General features: G+C 38.7%; 1 protein-coding gene across 1 annotated transcript; it reads left to right on the forward strand.

Moving 5' to 3' along the window:
* The first annotated feature begins 9,173 nt into the window (after positions 1-9,173).
* Positions 9,174-21,465, forward strand: chmp1b.S (charged multivesicular body protein 1B S homeolog). The gene is given in 8 exon segments (NM_001086256.2): positions 9,174-9,294; positions 14,446-14,543; positions 15,669-15,815; positions 16,153-16,221; positions 16,307-16,414; positions 17,009-17,052; positions 18,733-18,805; positions 20,977-21,465. Coding segments are annotated over 8 exon segments (600 nt in total). The 5' UTR covers positions 9,174-9,278; the 3' UTR covers positions 21,022-21,465.
* Positions 21,466-23,012: the final 1,547 nt, after the last annotated feature.

Consider the following 23,012-nt stretch of genomic DNA (forward strand, 5'->3'; position numbering starts at 1 on the left):
AGGAAGATTTCCACAACTATATTTTGTTCAGTGCACCCCAATCCGTGCAGAGCTGCAAAACACAGTTTAGGAATTGATCACAAAAGCACAATGGCCGTTTTGCTGATCGTCTAGACTTCTCGATAAAAACACACACATGCAAAGTTTAGTTTGTACACAGAGTTCAGTATTTTGGTTTATCTCATATATTTATGCTAATACTGTGAGGTGTTTCTCTTAAAATAGGTGCATTATTCTTTCTCAAAATACCACTGATGTTAATAGACAAACTGCAACTAAAAACCTGGAGACCTTTTACTAAGAACCCTCAAACAGTCCATTATATGCCTTACTTTTTGAACTTTCAATTTTTAAAGCAACTCTGCATCATTTTGACTGGAAGAGAGAAGTGGATGCTTAAGAAAGCATACTGTCAGTGAATTTTAACTCTTTTGGCTCTTTTTGCTGTACAGCTTTACAGCCTGGCATTCTTTTTCCAAATATTCTTTATTGTTTCAAATCCAATTTAGCAACACAATGGAATAATATGTTAGTAATAAGTATTCAGCGTTCAGAAGAAAGTAGCCTCCATAATATAATCAGCTTCTTAAAGCATCCATATAAAGCTTTGAGTTTACAGCAAAATTGAAGTAGAAATGTTACTGTCTTTTTTGTATGAGATTATTCTTTCATGATTCTATAGCATTTTCTAAGGGAAAATGAGGTACAAGGGAACCCACTGTAAATATGGAAACTCTTGTGTTATTTACATTATTAAAAATAATACACTAAGGGGCAGATTTATCAAGGGTCAAATTTCGAAGCAAAAAATACTTCGAAATTCGACCATCGAATTTAAATACTATGAATTCGAATATCGAATTCCATGTTTTTTTACTCGAATTAGACCGTTTTGCGGTCTAAGTAAAATCGCTCGAACGAATTATTAAATTGGTTGAATCGAACGATTCGAAGATTTCAGCGATCAATCGAACGATTTTAGTTTGACTACAAAAAGCTTAGATAAAATGCATTAGTAGGTCCCCATAGGCTAACATAGCACTTCGGCAGGTTTAATTTGGCGAACTATTGAAGTCGAAGCTTTTTTTAAAGAGACAGTACTTCGATTATTGAATATTCGAATGAATTTACTTCGAATCGAATTCGAAGTAAATTCGAAGTCATAGTATCCTATTCGATGGTCAAAGCATCCAAAAAAGTACTTCGAATTCACTTCGACCCTCGATAAATCTGCCCCTAACAGTACTGGTATTTTCATTTTGAACGATAGTATCAGGATATATACAGAGACAGCGTCGGACTGGCCCATGGGATACCAGGAAAACTCCCAATTGGCCTAGGCATCAGTGGGCCCTTTGCTTCTAACCATTTAGCCTATTTCATTGTAATTCCCTATTTCTTTATGTGAAAAAAATGCTTAATAATGGAAAAGGATAGTAAGTAGACAGGGAAAATAAAGAGGTTGAGTGAGGAAAGGAGGAATAATATTTATGAAAGTGGGCCCACTGTCTAAAGTTTTCTGGTGGGCCGATGGTCTAAGGTTTTCTGGTGGGCCCCTGGCATCCCAGATCGACACTATACAGAGATACTAAAACTTTGATATGATCTATAATTATAGCAAGAAATACAATGTCTAATTTAATGCCACATGACATTATAATTAATATATTGGGTATGAAATGAACAGAAATTCCTTAATTAACGAAGCCTGCAGTATGTGACGTGGGTTTGGTGGAAGAGCTAAAGTGACGCACTCTCCTTACTATGATTAGTTTTGACCCGGGCAACCCTTCAAGAACCCAGGTCAAAACCGGACATGTGGCAACCCTATAATGGCATAAGATGCCAAAAATGGAATGTAGAGACACTGAGGTTTAGGGATGGTTTTACTCAGGCAGTTTCCCCTGTATTTGCATACCTAAGTGGTCCTCTGATTCACCCAGGCAGCTATGTCCCTTTTCCTGGGTCTATTGTAATTGAACTAGTTCAAGATTTGCCCAGTAGGTGGCAGTGTTTAAAAGTATAAAAGGAGAATACAATAGCACTCAGGGGTCAGGGCTCTCTTCCTGGATCCCACATTGCGGGGAGGTGGGTACAGGAGTGGATATGATCAGGTGACAGGCCCCAAGGTAGGGACAGTATTATTTAGTGTCAGAAGTTTGTGTTATCGTTTGTCGCTCTAGGAGCAAAAGTTAGAGGCAGAGTATTTAGCAAGCAGCTTTCTGACTCCAGCAATGACAGTAGTTGGCGTTAGCACCATTGAGGTGATCAAGCCGCCAGATAGGAACAGGAGTGGATGAGCTCAGGAGCAGGGACAGTGCCTAGGAGTAAGCTACCCATTGGGATCCCTAGTGGAATCCAGTGGCAGAACTACCGGGGGAGCAGGGGGTGCGAGCGCACCCCCTCAGGGCCCCCCGGCAGCGTCAGCATCACCCCCTCAGGGCCCCCCGGTGTATCACGCAACAGGGCCCGCCCCCCTCTAGGACGCTTCTGGTGGAATCACTAGGATTTTCATAGTGTGGAAAATCACCAGGCTTTACTACCCCTGAGAGAGATTTATCTTACTTACTGCTACTAAGTATACCAAGTGTGAAGGATTTCTACTATTTGCACTGAATGACTTTGAAGATGTTATTGCCAAACTACTATATGACAGAACCACTGCCATTCTTCAATAAATAAGTTACTTGTTTGAAGCAACCCTCTGGACTGCTGTCCAGCACAGAGAATTCACCTGAAGGTACAGTGTTTAAAAAGGGCACACTACACACTGCTGGGAGTTGCCCACGGTTTAAGGGTATCAGGGGCACAGTAGCAAGCCACACTACTTACACAATTCTCAGGCCCACCCACAGGCAGAAATGATTAAACAAAACTTGAAATTAATCTGAATTGTCATCGGAAATGAATATTCATTATAGTCTGAATTGCCTCATTCATGCATCTCCAGCAGCACTCTTTTCTGGACAGCGAAAGGAGAGTCTGTTATTTCACTTCCCATTAATAACACTGAGCACAACCATTATTTCTAGGGGCATAAATTAAAGCAGATATTCAGTTCTTGTGTTTTTTCTAGCACGTTAGTGGTGCTCCCTGTACTCAGTCTACCCCAGCACCTTTACCATGACCCCCATGAGGATGCAAACCATCAGCACCGACCCTATTCTCTATCAAGTACTCTCTAATACTGGAACAATGTATTATTTATAGTACTGAAGGAATCAGCCCTCTCCTCCAGTCTCCTTTTGTAATGGATCTCATCCAGTTTCCTCCAGTAATGGAACAGTCCTAATTCTGTATTCCCAATCTCTCCATTAATATTTCTGTAAACTTTCTGTAAAGCTTCAGTCCTTCTGTTTTACCCTGTAATGGCTTAGCCCACTGTCTCATCCCATTGAAGCCCCTTCTTAACCAAGTAACCTTGCCATTGCCAGTGCATCAGAGCTTCACTCTTCTAAGAAGTACTTACAATTAGAGATGTCGCGAACTGTTCGCCGGCGAACTTGTTCGCGCGAACATCGGGTGTTCGCGCTCGCCGGAAGTTCGCGAACGTCGCGCGACGTTCGCCATTTTGGGTTCGCCATTGTTGGCGCTTTTTTTTGCCCTCTCACCCCAGACCAGCAGGTACATGGCAGCCAATCAGGAAGCTCTCCCCTGGACCACTCCCCTTCCCTATAAAAACCGAAGCCCTGCAGCATTTTTTCACTCTGCCTGTGTGTGCTGAAGAGATAGTGTAGGGAGAGAGCTGCTGCCTGTTAGTGATTTCAGGGACAGTTGAAAGTTTGCTGGCTAGTAATCGTTTTGATACTGCTCTGTTATTGGAGGGACAGAAGTCTGCAGGGGTTTGAGGGACATTTAAGCTTAGGTAGCTTTGCTGGCTAGTAATCTACCTTCTACTGCAGTGCTCTGTATGTAGCTGCAGTGGGCAGCTGTCCTGCTTCTGATCTCATCTGCTGACTGCTGCAATAACAGTAGTCCTTGTAAGGACTGCTTTTATTTATTTTTTTGTTGTTTTACTACTACTACTACTACTACTATAAGAGCCCAGTGCTATTAGTCTAGCAGTGTTGGGGAGTGGGACTGGTGTGCTAATCTGCTGCTCCTAGTAGTTCAGCAGCACCAACTTTAATTTTTTTTTTTAATATTCATTTTTTTTTTATTTTACTTTTTTTATTTTACTGCCGCTGTAGTAGTGTATAAGTTGACCTTTTAGGCATTATTTGCCCTGTAGGCATTATTTGCACACTGTTTTCTTCAACCCGCCATCTAGCTGTGTGACCTTGTTCACATTCTGTCTAAATATCCATAATATTACCGTCTCCAGAAAAACCACTTGAGTTACTTTTTTTCAAGCAGCATTCATATATTTTACGTAATCCGTATCCACCGCTGTAGTAGTGTATACGTTGACCTTGTAGGCATTATTTGCACACTGTTTTCTTCAACCCGCCATCTAGCTGTGTGACCTTGTTCACATTCTGTCTAAATATCCATAATATTACCGTCTCCAGAAAAAACACCGGAGTGACTTTTTTCAAGCAGCCATAATATATTTTACGTAATCCGTATCCACCGCTGTAGTAGTGTATACGTTGACCTTGTAGGCATTATTTGCACACTGTTTTCTTCAACCCGCCATCTAGCTGTGTGACCTTGTTCACATTTTGTCTAAATATTGATAATATTATCGTCTCTAGAAAAACCACTTGAGTTACTTTTTTTCAAGCAGCATTCATATATTTTACGTAATCCGTATCCACCGCTGTAGTAGTGTATACGTTGACCTTGTAGGCATTGTTTGCCCAGTTTTTTTGGCCGCAGCCACTGAAGCACAGAGGCCAGAAAAAATATGCCATATAAATGCTGAAAATTGTCATTTTTTGCCATACGTTGACTCAACGTATATGGCAAAAAATGACTATTTTCAGCATTTATATGGCATATTTTTTCTGGCAACTGTGCTTCAGTGGCTGCGACCAAAAAAACTGGGCAAACAATGCCTACAAGGTCAACGTATGGCAAAAAATGACTATTTTCAGCATTTATATGGCATATTTTTTCTGGCAACTGTGCTTCAGTGGCTGCAACCAAAAAAACTGGGCAAACAATGTCTACAAGGTCAACGTATGGCGAAAAATGACTATTTTCAGCATTTATATGGCATATTTTTTCTGGCAACTGTGCTTCAGTGGCTGCAACCAAAAAAACTGGGCAAACAATGTCTACAAGGTCAACGTATGGCGAAAAATGACTATTTTCAGCATTTATATGGCATATTTTTTATGGCAACTGTGCTTCAGTGGCTGCGTCCAAAAAAACTGGGCAAACAATGCCTACAAGGTCAACGTATGGCAGTTGTTTAAAGAGAACAGTAGATTACTAGCCAGCAAAGCTACCTAAGCTAAAATGTCCCTCAAATCCCTGCAGACTTCTGTCCCTCCAATACAGAGCAGTATCAAGCAGATTACTAGCCAGCAAACTTACTATCATCTGTCCCTGAAATCACTAACAGCTCTCCCCCTACACTATCTCTTCCAAGCACACACAGGCAGATTTTTCAGATACATTTTTGCCCTTGATCCCCCTCTGGCATGCCACTGTCCAGGTCGTTGCACCCTTTAAACAACTTTAAAATCATTTTTCTGGCCAGAAATGTCTTTTCTAGATGTTAAAGTTCGCCTTCCCATTGAAGTCTATGGGGTTCGCGAACCGTTCGCGAACCGCTCGCGTTTTTGCGCAAGTTCGCGAATATGTTCGCGAACTTTTTTTCCGACGTTCGCTACATCCCTACTTACAATTGATCTGCATAGTGCCTCTCTCTCAGTACTCCCCTGTATGACATGCACAATACCTCTTCACTGGCAGCTCTCTCTAATAAAAAAAACAGTCTGTCCCTCAAAAATCCACAATAATGTATCAGAATAACAACCACATATGCTTTAATGCTTCAGCATACTTAGATGCACAAAGATTCATCATTGTTACCTGTTAAAGAAGGACACTGTAGAAACACTGTACATGCCTGTAAATGTAACATCTGCAAAAGGTTTGATAACAGGAACACAAAAATATTTAAAGCATTCTATATACAATTTATTTTTAAGAACATTGAGCAGTTGTCCAATGGGAGGTACAGTCTACAATTAGGGGTCCTGTAGTATTTAGGACACTATATACATTTCAGTTATTAGTGCTTCAATTTGTTTTTTTACCAGCTTCTGGCTATGGCAGCATTCTAATCACAATTATGTCAGCACAAAAACAAGCATATAGAGGTCAATGATACTCTGGTTGTGTAAAATGAAAGGACTGTTGCTAAACACTACTAATCATTTACATCATCCTTTCCAATGCCAATTCATAAGGGTTAGATAGGGCTACAAGCTGTGAATCCAGCAAACTGAGCTGCAGCACTGGGAAGCTAAAATAAGCATTGCAGGGGCAGATATCTCTATTACCAGCCTTTACATTACTGTTGCCATTACATTACTAAAGATTACATTTTATATGGTCCATTGTGCCTGTGCTTTTGCCGTTAAACTGTATTCCTTTTGTGCTACAGTTTTGGTTATTAAACACAAAAAAATAAATTAGGTTAGTCAATATTTTATAAAGAGTGGCTTTTTGGATCCACATCTTTCTCGTGTGGCTGTTTGTTCTAAGCCATGTGCAATTCAGTCATATATCATACTGGTCTCTCTTCAAATGTGGTCACTTACAAGCTTAATATATACACTGAAGCCATGGATTTTACTTTCAACAGATAATGTGACGTGTTTTAAATCTCTCAGGTTAGCCTGAGGTATGCATAGTGAAATGGATGGATTTTGTTCACTTCATTCCCAGCGTGCTCATTAATGAATTCCATGCACCTCCTGCTGGTGTTCCTAACATATTTTATAGCACAGACAGACTTTCTGATATACACTTTACATGTACTTATGCACTTCATATACTTCTAAATATTTATGTTAATATAAAGTAACCTTGCCATTTTTTGGTTTGCTTGACCTTTAATAGTTTTTCAATTATATATAATGCCTGTTCTTGCCCATGATTCGTACTGCAGGCAGAAGCACTCCCCACCCCCCTCTTGGGCAGCTGCTGGCACAGGTACATATTTGTGGGAAATATCTTGGCTGCTGCTTGCACAGGTAAACAGATGATATGGGACAATATGATGGATTTTTGGATGCTGCTGGCACAGATACATATTTGGGGGCAATATGATGGAGTTTTGGCACAGGTACAAATGGGAGCAATATGATAGGTGCTGGCACAGGTACAGGGGGCAAGGTGAATGGTGAGGTGGGAAATGGTAATGCAGGACTGGGTGGGGGCACTGATTAAAGCACCCTTGCCTAGGGTGCCAAAATACCTTGGCCTGGCCCTGCCTCTACCATTTCTTGGTGGAGCCCAGTGCTGCTCAGATAAATAGCCATAAACCTTACTGTCTCTTCTAGAGAGACCAATGACAGTCTCTGGCAAACACCCTTAGAGTTGCATGATTTATCAATATATCATAGCACACTGCTTCCTAGTGGCTAACTAGGGAAACTAGGGGTCATGGTTTAACCCAGGAAGAGGAGCATTACTCCCTGTATAATCTAAGAGGCACATTAGTGGCCAAACTTTAGGGGATTGCAAAATAAATAAGGAAACTATTTATCACTCCCCCACATAGTCATAATACAAAGAATTTCTGTATAGATTTTTGGGATCGTAAGGAGCCATGGTAAGCACTTTGATGGCTCTATCAGCAGTGGGCCTCCAATTGGATAGCCCTTTATTAGGAGAAGAGCACTTGGCATACCTGGGTGATATTCAACATTCCAGGGGGCATGGGTATATAGGTATATATTTATATTATATGTGCTGTATAACACATTTTTTTAAGATTAAGACAATGAAAAGGTCTAATGTCGAACATACTTTTCTGAATATACTACAGGCCGCTATTTAGGGCTACAACCAGTAAAGGAAGAAAAAAGAAGATCTGTGTTTTTCAACCATACAACAGCCCCTTTCCTTCCACCCCCTGAGATCAGACGAACTAGTGTAAAGAACAATAATCAGTGTAAAAATGCACCCCATCCAATTTTTTTGACCACAACCATTTTGTGGCCACACCCCCTAACTACCATGTTCATTTCACAAAATTTGGCAGGTTATGAAAGTTTGAACACATTTCTGTGGTTTTTATGTGTTATTACAGTTTTGCTAATGAAGGCGAATTGCCCTTTAAGCTGCAAGTCACATAAAATTGTTACAATTGCTTCTTTGCTTATCTTTAATTGTTACAAATGTATCTAGGTGCACCTGGGGAGCTTTCTGGGCTCTCTGCCAAAAGCCAATTAAAGGACCAGTAACATAAAAAAAAATTTTTTTAGAATACATTGAAAAAAACACCAAGACAATTAAAACTTTCAAATCGCAAGGTCTTTATTAAGAAATAACTTATCGAAACTCCGCTTGCGCTAAAATGCAACACAGCGAAGATTAAGCATGCGGCGCTCGATTTCTTCTCCCTGGCTATCTCCTATAAGGAAGACAGGGTGGAGAAAACAAGCGCCGTATGATGGATCGCCCAATCGCTTTCTGAAGAGGAGCACAAGTGGAGTTTCGGTAAGTTATTTATATGCAGCACTTGATTTCTCCTCCCTGCATTCCTTATAGGCGATAGCCTATGCGATTTGAAAGTTTAACTTGTCTTAGTGTTTTTTTCTTCTATGTATACTAAAAAATACATTTCATGTTACTGGTTCTTTAAATTGAAACCTTTGTCTCTTTTACTGGCTGCTCAGTGCAGAAAATGAAAGAGAAAGTCGGGACATCGCAGTAACAATCCGGGATTGCAGGTTGAGCTGACAAATCGGAACGGGAGGAACTATAAGACGTAAAAAAATCATTTTAAATCGAAAGGCGAACATAAAGGGGAGCCTCGCAAACAAAATTCTATAGCAGACAATAACTCATAACTGATCTGAGTCACTGGAATAGAGCGTAGTACCTGCGCACCAATCACTAACAACACACAAAGCAAATACGCCCTTTTGTTTAAACCACACAGCATCCAGCCTATCCTTCCTTACGATCACGCCCCTTCAGATTTCAGCCCCGCCCCGAAACTTCGAGTCATAGGCACTTGAGCCTGACGTCAGCCGCTAACAGGAAGTGGAGAGTATCAAGAACCCGGAAGGGTTTAAACTTACTCTGACAACAAGAAAGAAATAGAATTAGTGTGAAGCGAGGCACCGGTCGGGATAGAACGTGGGACAATGTCTAGCATGGAGAGTATCCTGTTCTTGTTAAGTGATTCGGGAGCGTTGGGGAGCAATGTCTGTGTCTATGGAGAACAGTAAGGGGTTTGGCTGTGTGGGAGACGTATGTTCTCGGGTAGTGGCTACAGGCGTGTGTTTCTTAGGGGAATATCGGGAAATGTGTGTTTAATGTGAATGAAGGCTGTGTGAATTGCTTGCGTTCTGATATTGCAGCGGTAAGAGCAGTAAAGCCCTGGCTTCTTATTATGGATTCACTTATTCCCAAATATAAACCTACATTGGTGGCCTGCAGAAGACTCCTGGATTGAGCTGTCAAATAAAAATATATATATATTTATAGATAATAGTGGCTATCGTTAAAGGGGTGGTTCACCTTTAAGGTAACTTTTAGTATGTTATAGAATGGCCAATTCTGAGCAACTTTTCAATTGGTCTTCATTTTTTTTTTTTATAGTTATTTGCCTTTTTCCTCTTGACTCTTTGCAGCTTTCAAATAGGCATCACTGACCCCATCTAAAAGCAAATGCTCTGTCAGGCTGCACATGTATTATTATTGCTGCTTTTTATTACTCATCTGTCTATTCAGGCCTCTCCTATTCATATTCCAGTCTCTTATTCAAATCAATGCATGGTTGCTAGGGTAATTGGGACCCTAGCTACCAGATTGCTTAAATGCAAATTGAAGAGCTGCTGAATAAAAAGCCAAATAACTCAAAAACCTTTAAATAATAAAAAATGAAAACCATTTGCAAATTGTCTCCAAATATCAGTCTCTACACATCATACTAGAAGTTATCTGAAAAGTGAACCAACCACCTCTTTAAGACTGTTCAAGTTATCGTTTCAAAAAGAAAAAAAAAAGGGTGTGGCATACATCCACTCAGGAGAAGCACAGTTATCTTTAGAAGTAGGGATGCTCCAAATCTAAGATTCGGCCTTTTTCAGCAGGATTCTGATTCGGCTGAATCCTTGTGCCTGGCCGAACCGAATCCTAATTTGCATATGCAAATCGGGGGAGGGCAGATTTCATGTGACTTTTTGTTACAAAACAAGGAAGTAAACCAATTTTTTTCCACTTTTTCCTTCCCCGCCCCTAATTTGCATATGCAAATTAGGATTCGGTTCGGGATTCGGCCAAATCTTCCAAGATGGATTCGGCCGAATCCAAAATAGTGGATTTGGTGCATGCCTATTTATAAGTTCCAAATTCCGAAACTGGACTTGCGTATTACTAGCAAATGTATAAAGTAGCTTAACCACAACCATCAAATAACAAGTGTTCATATGTTAAAAAACACTAAGCAAGTATTATTATATTATATAGTACAGGTATGGGACCTGTTATCCAGAATGCTTGGGACCTAGGGTTTTCCGGATAACGGATCTTTCTGTAATTTGGATCTTCATACCTAAATTAAAAAACATTAAATAAACCCAATAAACTGGGTTTGCTTCCAATAAGGATTAATTGTCTTAGTTTGGATCATTACATGGTTCTATTTTTATTATTACAGAGAAAAAGAAAATAGTTTTTAAAATATTGGATTTTATTATTATAATGGAGTCTATGGGAGACGGCCTTTATGTAATTGGGAGCTTTCTGGATAACGGGTTTCCGGATAACGTATCCTGTACCTGTATTTATGAAGTTCTTTAAAGGGATTATACATAGGGTTGCCACCTGCCCGGTGTTTTACTGACCTGGCGGTTAAAAATGAAGGTTTATCCCAATGTTATTAATAGGGAAAAAAGATAAATATATATAGTAAGGCAAGTATTTTTTTCCCAAAATGGTGGCAACCCTAATTATACATCAGTCATATGCATTCCGTAGCAGTGATGTTTTTTCCCTTTCTTTAATACTCTGAACATGAACTTGTATTGTATGCCTCTAGAACATTGTACCTTTAATTTTGTGTTGCTTTCATTAAAATTGTCCCCCAAACTTTACCAACACCACCTTAGTCATTCCACTGTATCTTCCAAATTCGCAGGAGTGCAAACTGCAGCTAAACCTGATTTTGTGAGCAGATGAGCAGTCTCATGGTAGGCCTGACAGGGAACTACAATAAGTCTTTCCTTTTCTGAAGGCAGACCTGTGATTGGCTACTACCCTTGTGCTTCTGGGGTATACACGTTAGGTCATGCCCAGTGCCTACGGCAAATAACATATATGTTACATATGCAAAATGTCCTCGTTAAATCTTCTTACTGGGTGTGAATAATTACATTTTCTGTGTGTCTCCAGTTGTTAATCAACAACTCCTAGGTCCTTCGCTTTACTAGGGGTGCCACTTGGTTAGTGAAGTGATACCTGAAAGAGGTCAGCATGAAATGAAGTTTTGATGAGCATATTGTTTTTTTTGTTTAAGACATAGAAAACTGTTCCAGAATCATTTCTTTGGGAAATGTACTTATCTATCAGAAAAAATATGCAGAGAAGCGAAGCACATATTTTTTTTTTCACTGCCATTCAGGCCTATCGCAATTCTCATTATTTCTTTCTCTATTACGGTGCAAACAAGGATGGTTATTGATGTTAAAGGAACAGTAACATGTTAAAATTAGTGTTTTAAAGGAATGGCAATATAATGTACTGTTGCCCTGCACTGGTAGGTATGTTTGTTCAGGTATACTACTATGCTGTAGTTTATATAAACACGCTGCTGTGTAGACATGGAGGTGGTCATTCAAGCACAGGATACACAGTAGATAACAGATAAGTTCTGAAGAATCCCATTGTATACTGCAGAGCTTATCCATTATCTGCTGTGTATCCTGTGTTTTTATTCTCCTTTTTCAGCTTTGTATGGCTGCCCCCATGGCTACACAGCAGTGTATTTATATAAACTATAGTAGAGTTTCTGAAGTAAACACACAGCTGTACCAGTTCAGAGCAACAAGTACATTTGTTCCAGAAAGGGTCACTGGACAGCATGCTCACTTTTTTAATGCAGAGTAGAATAAATAAGTGAACTTGCTGTCCAGGGACCCCTCCTGGAACAATGCACTATACGGGTAAGAAGCAGGGGGACTATCTAGGATAGTAGATGGGGTTTTCTTATTGGGGGGGGGGGGTAGTTCTCCTCTTAGAATTGGTCAGCTACTAGACCTTTTAGATTGCGCTCTATTCCAGGCAGCTCTACAGTTAATATATTTTGTATGTTTTTTTTTTTAATTATTAGTGTTTCTGTTCAGTCTTCTATTGCTGTCACTGTCCCCCCTGCAGTAAAAAATGAATTGGCTGTTTTATTGCTATTTTCAATTGTTGATCTTTCTATTCTGACCATCTCCTTTTGCTTTTCCTTTCTGACATCCAAACTACTACTTGGTTGCTAGTGTAAGCCCAGGCAAGCATATAGCACTTTTAATTCCAAGCCAGACACCCCCCCCCCACACACACACACACACAATATAATGCATTTTTGTTTTCAACTTCTTTCCAAGACTGCTTATGAAATGCACTTTTTAGTCTGTAACTATTCTGCCTGTGTGACTTGCTTGTCACCAGTATTAATAGCACAGGCACTCCTTGTCATGCTTACTGGCAGGTCCTTCAAAACAAAGAGAAATGTCTCATTTTTTATACAGGTTCCAGGGCTGCTCAACCTGCTTCCCTCCTGCTGTTGAACTAAAACTAGACAGTCAGTGAGAGGATAATGCATTTATCAGTTAGACAGCCCTGATTAGATACAGCATGATTGCTCTCCCCCCGATAGATGTACTTATTGGAGCCTCCTGGCTCTCCCCCCGATAGATGTACTTATTGGAGCTTGGCAGGCTTCTAGCACACCATAAAACACTCATGAAAATGAGATGGAAATAGTGTACTAAAGGATTATCGTATCCCACAGAGCTAAATGACTTGACAAAGAGCTGAGTTTTCAGAGCAGACCATTTATGCTTAAGGCATCAAAGGAGTTGTTAGAATCTATGTATGTAAGTATGAGATAACTGGCTGCACCCTTTGCCATCATGTGACTTGTAGCTCACTAGGCATGTGATGGTGATGTCAGCAGACTACCTGTAATGGTAAAACTGAAGATAATAAACCAGCTGATCAGGACTAACTAGTACTGCTAAGAAAACACGCATCCTTGTTTTGATGCATCAGTGTCCATTTAAAAATTAACTCTGAGTTATGAGTCACAGATCAATTCTGATTCTACTATAAATAGTGTGTTCTTGCACAAACAGTACAGCCTGATCTGACATACTAATGTAGTGCCTCTGGTGGGTTCCTTCATATTTTGTATAATTATGGAATGGTAAAATACTCATTTGTTAACCCCTTTCTTTCTGTAAAGCCCATCAATAGTTGTCCAAAGCATAGATTTGTTATTGCTGCAAAGATTATGCTGTATTGGCAAACAGAAAAGGAAAGATACCATATTTAATCATTAAAATGTCTTGTTGTTCTGAAGTTTGGACCCATTGGGAGATTTCCTGGAGTTTTGGTGGTCCGGCCTAACAGCTACACGTTTTTATTTACGGAATGTCACACAGTGCACTCAATTATCTCCCAGCATTTTCTACAAAGAGATTGTTCTCCTTGGAAAGCAGTTTCCTATTGTAGCTCAAGTGCTCTGAATTCCATATTCTCGGAAGCCAGGGAAAGAACTAATCCGGATAATTGGGAGGTGAAATGGATGTATATGAGATTTTTAGGCTAGAGCTGGTGTTCACTTTTTTTTTTTTACACTTGTTTAAAATTATACTGGAATGATTCACTCAAGATGTAGGATCTGTCAGTATCACTCAATACCCCCACCCCTTCACTTACCCACCCTTTTAGCTTGAACTGCACCATATTGCCAAATGTAGCTGAACTACTGCATGTCCAGCATCTTATTGTGAATGTATGATATGCTGCACTGAGCAAAGGCTAGATGTGACTGGACAAAATGAACTTTCCCAGAAAGAAGTCCTATTAAAATCAGGAAAATTTTTCCTATATGTTGCAGATGGTATTTGATCCCCATGCAAAGAGAATGAAGAGTAAGCACAACTTAAAACTATGTACCAACCGCCTGTTGCTTTGATATTGTTTTCTTTTTATTATTAAGGGATTTATACACACACTACATTGTTTTACACAAAACACCATTTTACTTATAAGCTAGTAGTAGATTGTTGTGCTTTATAACCTTAACTTAAAAATCAGAGCATCTGTTCAACCTGAAATTTGCTGCTAAAGAATTGAATCGAAATGCCAAAAAATGTGAAAAAGAAGAAAAAACTGAGAAAGCTAAAATTAAAAAGGTAAGAGAATTAACCAATAAAATGGATTTCTTAAAAAAATGTTAAAACCCTCTGACAGATTTTTCAAACGTCTTGGATACTGTAGGGTTCCCAATTCTGAGGGCGCAAGTTAGTTGGGACATCATTATTGAAATTCTGGTTAATAAACTTTCTCTTTCAAAATACTTCACAGTTTGTATGAGTTATATGTTAAAGGGATTCTGTCATGAATTTTATGGTGTAGTTTTATTGCTAAATTACACTTTACAGTGCAAATGATTCACTCCACCATGTAAAATTTAATTCTTAGCCCATCAAGTGTATTTTTTTTTTTCAGTTGTAATATTGGTGTGTAGGCGCCATCTCAGGAAATTTTGCCTGGTCAAGTGCTTTCAGAAAGAGCCAGTATTTAGGCAAAGAAATGCACACTCATACCTGGCCTCTCAATTAATTACGTATGGTGCCTGGGGTATAGGAGGACATCCCCTCCATGATTCAATGACCATAAGTAACTCCAGCACACGTAACTTGCTCAAGGGATTCCTCCGGTGTTTAATGTCAACCAACAATTACAATGTTTCGGGTTCATACCCCTTCGTCTGGTGACGCCCCCGAAACGTTGTAATTGTTGGTTTGACATTAAACACGGGAGGAATCCCTTGAGCAAGTTACGTGTGCTAGAGTTACTTCAGAAAGAGCCAGCCCTTCAGGATGGAGCTGCTTTCAGGCATGTTATTTGTAACTGAATGTGTCTGTGGGACATGGAATTTTACTATTGAGTGCTGTTAATACATCTATCAAGGAGTTGTTATCTGGTTACCTTCCCATTATTCTGCTGATGGGCTTCTGTGGGAGGGAGAAGTTAGGGGTGACATCACTCCAACTTGAAGTGCAGCAGTAAATAGTGACTGAAGTTTATCGGAGCACAAATCACATGACTGGTGGCACCTGGGAAACTGACAATATGTCTAACCCCATGTCAGATTTCAAAATTAAAAATAAAAAAACCTGTTTTGCTCTTTTGAAAAACGAATTCCAGTGCAGAAGTCTGCTGGAGCAACACTATTAACTGATGCATTTTGAAAATAACATGTTTTCACATGACAGTATCCCTTTAAAGTAGTTTGCCTTTTGGATATGTTTTAGGCCATTCAGAAGGGCAATACCGAGATTGCAAGGATACATGCAGAGAATGCAATACGACAGAAAAATCAAGGTATTAATTTCTTACGGATGAGCGCTAGGGTGGATGCTGTGGCCGCAAGGGTTCAGACTGCAGTGACAATGGGCAAGGTATGTGTAAGGTAGTAAACTGAATTGAAATGGGCATGTTCCTATAAACATCAATTGGAACATGTCATTATTATGTAAAAAAAGGGGAGCGCTATCTTTTTGCTTTAAAAAAACAGCTATGTACTTTTGCTTTGATGGAGTTTCAGGAAAGTTTTTCTTCCAAATATAGAATATTGCAATTTTTAGAATGCTTTCAGGTTACAAATACCAGAACCCGCAAACCTTCAAGATCTTCAGTGAGCCTTGGTAGTTTTACAGAACACGTGCATAAGTGCTGATCAGTATATCCTGCAACTGTTTATTCAGTTATTTGTCTTTTATCACATCTGTATTTTAGGTAACAAAGTCTATGGCAGGAGTGGTGAAATCTATGGATGCTACCCTGAAGAGTATGAACTTAGAAAAGGTAATAAAAAATCCTACAAAATGCTGCTTTTTATTTACTTTTTGAAAATGTTCCTTCTCTTATTCATGCCATTTATTTTCTCCAGATCTCCGCTTTAATGGACAAATTTGAACACCAATTTGAGACGCTAGATGTGCAGACACAGCAAATGGAAGATACAATGAGTAACACAACCACATTAACCACCCCACAGGTAAAAAGCTGGTTTCTCTTTCTTTTTTTTTTTGTTTAACATTCATTGTGGCCAAGTCATTTGTTGTCCGAGATACCCAATAGCAGATTACAATCTACCAGTTCATCTGCTATACTTTTTTTAGTTCCAAAGTTTGACTGCACTCTGTCTGGTGTATTTAAATTGTATCTGATTCTGTACCCTTCTGTTACTGCTTTTTTCTCTATTACTGACCGTCGGGTACACTTGCATGGTCAGAGCAATACCATTTTAACCTTTGAAGAGGCAAATCTGTTTTCTCGCCTTTCAGCCAAGATGGAAATCGTGCAGGCAGAATATCACTCAAATTGGGCCTTGTGCCATCACTTTTATAGCTTTTTGCTACATATCTTTTTTTATAGCGAAACATTTACACCACAGTGATCAAGGATAGTAAAACACTTTCACATCAATACAGGATCTTTTACCCATAACAGAATTTACAATAACCATAATTAACAGAATTTTTTTCGTTGAGCATCAAGTACATTTTTAATTAATTAATTAGTTATGTTTATGCTCAGATTTTGCATGACTAAAGCTGCCTTTTAGTGATGGTTTTCTTTCTTTTTCAAGAATCAAGTGGATAACTTGTTACACGAGATGGCAGATGAAGCTGGGTAAGTCTTTATCATCCCCTGCAGTGTCTAAAAGGAGCACTGGATAAATGTGGTGGATTAAAACTTTATTTTTGTCAACTTGACAACTTGATCAACTCAATGTTTATACAGGTATGGGATCCATTATCCGGAAACCCATTATCCAGAAAGCTCTAAATTACGTAATGACTCCCATAGGCTCCATTTTATCCAAATAATGAACATTTTTAAAAATCATTCCCTTTAATAACAAAAAAGTACAGCAAAATCTCTATTTTCAAATGTTAGCTATATCAATAAAAATCTGACTTGGCGAAATTATCGAAGCTATTCCTCACTTACTCCAACCCCTTGAATTGTAGGGAAATATTTAGGTTTTAAACCATTTTATTTGATTTTCATATAAACGAGAACTATTTTGAGGAATTGTTTTAGAGATCAAAATATATAGATAGACATTTTAAGATCCCGGTATATTTATGAATCTAAGATTATTTATCCTCGATCTATTTTCCAGATCATCTAGTTTCAGCTTTAGCTCTTGAGTTTTTTTCTCTAGAGAGTCCATCCTGGATATTGAGTCGAATGTTTCATTTTGGATTTGAGAGACGGTTTTCTCTACCTCTTTATATCATTTATCATGAGTAGAAAGTTTATCTGAAATTTTAATCTGGAGTTTGTCTATGGCTTTTCCAATTGTAGCCTCAATGACTGGATTAATGAGTCTGGCTACTTCAGTTGCAATAAGAGAGTAGTCTTCAGAAAATGATGGTCTGTGAGAAGCAGATTTGTGAGGAATAAAAAGTATAAGTAACATCAGAGTCTTGATGATTCCCATTTTTCCTGTTCGCTTTTGCCATTGGCTTTGGAAGACATTGTAAATGAAGGAGAGAATGTTTCCATATATAAGGAATAATCCGCTACAAACCCCAGTGTGACTCGTGTATAGTATGAGTTGTTGTTTTTTCCCCACCTCTCCTACTTCTTCCTTTTTCCTACTTTGTAGTTGTAATACTTCCTAGCTTTTTATTATACAACACTGATAATTCTGTAGTTCCTTATTATGAAGTGAAAAACCAGGAATCCTGTTATGAGAGTCACTGAATTATCAGGTTGCAAAATGAAGGCAATGTAGTGAGAAAGTTCTGAAGTAACTATATTCTTTCAGTAGAGAAAGAGAATTTAGAAATAATGCTGAGTACAAAGTACTGCATATATAAATATGCATTAATAGTGACAAAGTTCAGAGAAGTAGTTTGTGACTGTGTCACACTACAAAGGCAAGAATCGACCTTTTATTTCACCTTTTCATGAAAAATCTTGCTCCGAAGGAAAATGCCGTTTCAGTGTGTCAGAACCTACAGCAAAGCAGGACGACTCCTCAATGGCTTAATCCTTGGGGACAAACAAGAAACAGTTTTCATATAAAAGCGGGAGAGGAGTGCATGGAAGATGGAGCAAATATGGCGGGCTCCTCACTCCGATGTCGGTCAAAGCCGGAACCAGCCTAAACTGCCTCTGGGAAGTTCCTTACCCCTCTTAGGCCTCACATCGGATTTGGATAGGGAGAGGATACAAGTCTATGATTTTATTTTGCTGGTTTTAGACCCTAAACAGTAGGACCATTTTCTCAGGTGCTGAAATTGGAAGTCCATCTTGGAAAATATTTAACTAAACCTAAAAAATGTTTTTATTCAACAGTCTTGACTTAAGCATGGAATTGCCCCAAGGCCAGACTGGATCTGTTGGTACCAGTGTAGCATCCACAGAACAGGTAAAGTGTGGTTTAATTGCTCGTATGGTATAAAAAAAAATACTTTTGTCTTTGAAGTATTTTTTCTTTAACCTGAACTCTGGTTCTCTCCACTTCCTTCCACACAACCCCCTGTGGCTCATGGCACTCGCCAGAACCACATACATTACACACATACACACACACACACACACACACACACACACACACACACACACACACACACACACACACACACACACACACACACACACACACACACACACACACACACACACACACACACACACACACACACACACACACACACACACACACACACACACACACACACACACACACACACACACACACACACACACACACACACACACACACACACACACACACACACACACATCCTGAATCAGACGCTTGCACTCTAAACCAGTCTTCCATGAACGTGGGTGCTGGGTCAAAGTATTTATGTAAAGTTCAAGAGGACCCGCACACCTTGGTTAGTGAACCAAAAATTTCTTTATTTTTCAAACTTGTGCATCCAACGTTTCGACCCACATTAGGGCCTTTATCAAGGACAAAATACAAGTGTGCCGGTGAGAATTTAAACCTGTGTAGCTCCTCCCAGTGTTGCAAAGGCACCAATCATAAAGACATATAAATCCACATTGCATATAATCAGCCATAGGTGAAATAATTGTGCAATATCTTAGCTCACCATGTGATGTCGCTGTTGAGTGAAAAAAAAACAGGTTTAAATTCTCACCGGCACACTTGTATTTTGTCCTTGATAAAGGCCCTAATGTGGGTCGAAACGTTGGATGCACAAGTTTGAAAAATAAAGAAATTTTTGGTTCACTAACCAAGGTGTGCGGGTCCTCTTGAACTTTATATATATATATACATTTCATCTGACAGGCGTTTGTCATTCACTTGAAAATGTACTGCCTACAACAGCCACCAATTCTGCTAGGCAAGTTTTTTTCAAGCGATTGAGATGTCTTTGAGGAAGTGCATAAGCATGAAATGTCTGACCTCAGGCAGTTTTAATAGATGTTTATATAAATTAAGCATTTTATCATCCATTGAATTCTCTGGTGTGTGCTGCCAAAATTGAATTGTAAGTTAATGGGAGACACCTGTTGGCAGAGAGAGGGGATTTTTTTTGTATTACTGCGGTTCTGCATAAGAGGACTACTGTGATGAAAACACCCAATGTGCCATAGTCCTTTCTTAGCTAGTGGGTGGACATTGTAGATTAGCAACAGCTTTCAGATTGGAGTTTAACACAGTTTAGCTATTAGTATTCCTTAAACCTATATGATTGGTGCAAGGAGGGTTTTTTTTTTATGGGGAAAATTCTTAAAAGTGGAACTGTACCAAAGACTATATAAGAATATGAGTATATTCTTGTCCTAACAATTAATATTCTGATTTCTGGCACAGCAAATACCATCACATCACAGTTCTTTTTGTCCTTTATGAAAATAAAGTTTGTTACTTTTTTATATTTGTGGGTAAAATATTTTACTTAGTGACCTTCTATCACACATATTATTCTAAAAGGGATCTATCATTGGTTAGCTGTAACAAATGAAAAACATTTGTGCAAATAATAATATGCTGGCTATAGTAGTGTTGTGAAGCACCCTAAACATAAAAGTTTAAAACTGATATCTGCAGTTGTATTGGAAGTTGTGCAATGGCATGTAATGCTTTCAGTTTTGCATAGCTTGTTCTCTGCAGCTATATGGGGGGATCTTACTCTATAGATGGAACTTGGTGGCAGTGGGTCCAAGTTAAGGGTCCAAGCCACAGAAATTCATAAATGTGACTTTCATATGGCTTAAACAAGCATTAAGGTGGCCATAGACTTAGAGATCCGCTTGGTTGGCGATGTCGCCAAACGAGCGTATCTCTCCCCAATATGCCCATATTGAACTTGGAGATATTGGGCTGATCCGATCGTGGGCCCTAGAGCATAATGCATCCGATATGGGCCGTCGGGTCGCAGGACAGCATAAACGCACAGATGCGGCTGCGTTGGATGGCCCCACACATGGGCCAATAAACTGCTGACTCGGTCTGTCAGCAGCTTTTATCGCCCGTGTATGGGGGCCTTAAACCTAACCATATATTATCTGTATGTAATAATGTAGTCCTTTGAAACAAATAATCCAATTTTTTTTTTGTAGGATGAGCTATCGCAAAGACTGGCCCGCCTGCGTGATCAAGTGTAGAAGAGAGAGAGACGCCAGCTTATCCATAAGTGCATTTCTGAATTTCACCTGTACATATGTGGTGCATAGTTTGGGATCTTTCTTTTGTGCGTGTTTAGAAGCAAAACCAGTGTCCTTTACTGCAAGATGCTTGACTGGCTGTCTTTCAGCAATTCAACCTATAGTATATAAATGTTTCCAAGAGCTCTGAACAAGCAAATGGCATAATTTTGGAATGTATATAATGCCAATATAAGAGCACCTAATATACCAAACTACAGGACGCAGTTAGAGATCTACGAGCAGATTATTTGTCTTGTTTAATGTTTTGAAAGTCTTTCTAGTGCGTGGCTCAAAATACTTTTTCCGCTTTATTAGCCTCATCATTTTCCTTTAAGAATTTTTTATATACATTTAAAATATTATTATTTTCTTGCCTTTCATTAAATTGGTTTTATTGCTAAACAACTGTTTGTCCTGGTTTAACAATCTATGCAAAAACATCCAACTATTCGTCTACACTAGATTATTTATACAAGTTTTAATTAACTTAATTTCCTGGGCTGAAATCAGCAGTATGTCAGAATTTGGAATCTTGTTGTCTGTTTGCAGTGCTGTTCATTGCATTGTGGATTCTGGTGTAATCATTACTTTTTACATACACAACCCTTAAAGGAATGAACCAAAACAGATCCTTTAACAGTCCTATACCATTTACTTTTTTTCTTTTTATATATATATATATATATATATATATATATATATATATATATATATATATATATATATATATATATATATACATACTTGTCTACATATATTAAGAGGCGATTATGTACAGGTAAATTGTTTTTTGTTGTGTTTCCCAACCTCTCTGGTGCAGTGGGTGCTTGCTGTTTTAATCCTGAATGAGACTGCAATCTTCTCCAAACCTCTCTTCACCTCCATGTTTTTTATGTAGTCGTTTTATGCATTACAAGACCCTGCAGAATTAAGTCAGTTGTTGGTGATTTGGCCAACCTAGTGACAACTGGAAAGCTCTAGGCATAGCATAGCATTAGTAAGAACAGTCTCAAAGTACGAGAGAGGAAGAGAAAGCGTTTTGACACAATTCAGGACTTTTGCAAAGAAAAAAACGTATTTACAATTAATACAAGAAGCAACATTTTGGTCCTCTTTGTGAGCCTTCATCAGAATTCATAAATATAATATTGTATCTCGGCATCAAGGAGCACTCGCATAACAATTTCAGCCATTTGCCTGGTGGTGAGCAAAGATATCTATCTATCTATCATCTATCTATCTATCTGTCTAATCATCTCTCTCTATACCTATTTATCTCTCTCTCTATTATCTATCTATCTATCTATCTATATCTCTCTTCAGGAGCTTGATTTTTGCACCGATGTGGTTTACAGTTATCCTAGTGGTGGTTTATTCACTAGCTGTATTTCATTTTATCTTGTTTTAAAATCAAAGCATTTAATCTACTATTGTTGTCATAGATGAAATGGTAACAATATTAACAATATTAATGGATAGCCTTTTAGTTAACATTTAATATGTTATAGAATGTCCTCTTCCTAGAATTGATCTTCATTATTTATTTTGTATACTATTTTTAAATTATTTGCCTTTCTCCTCTGTCTCTTTACAGCTTTCAAATGGGGTCACTAACCCTGGCAGCCAAAAACCTATTGCTGTGTGAGGGTACAGTTTTATTGCTACATTGTATTACTTCTCCTTCTATGCAGTCCCTCTCTTATTCATTATCAAATCTCTTATTCAAACCACTGTCTGGTTACTAAGGTAAAACAAATTGCTGAAATTCCAAACTGAAGTTGCTGAACAAAAAGATAACTGAAAAATCATAGAAAATGAAAATCTGTGGCAAATGGTCTCAGAATATCACTTTCTACATCCTACTACAAGTTAATTTGAAGGTGAACTACCCCGTTAAAGTGCCTGTATCGTGATGCTGAGGATTTCAGGTGGTGGAATATATACTTTTA

This window comes from Xenopus laevis, chromosome 8S (assembly GCF_017654675.1).
Source record: "Xenopus laevis strain J_2021 chromosome 8S, Xenopus_laevis_v10.1, whole genome shotgun sequence".
Classification (NCBI taxonomy): domain Eukaryota; kingdom Metazoa; phylum Chordata; class Amphibia; order Anura; family Pipidae; genus Xenopus; species Xenopus laevis.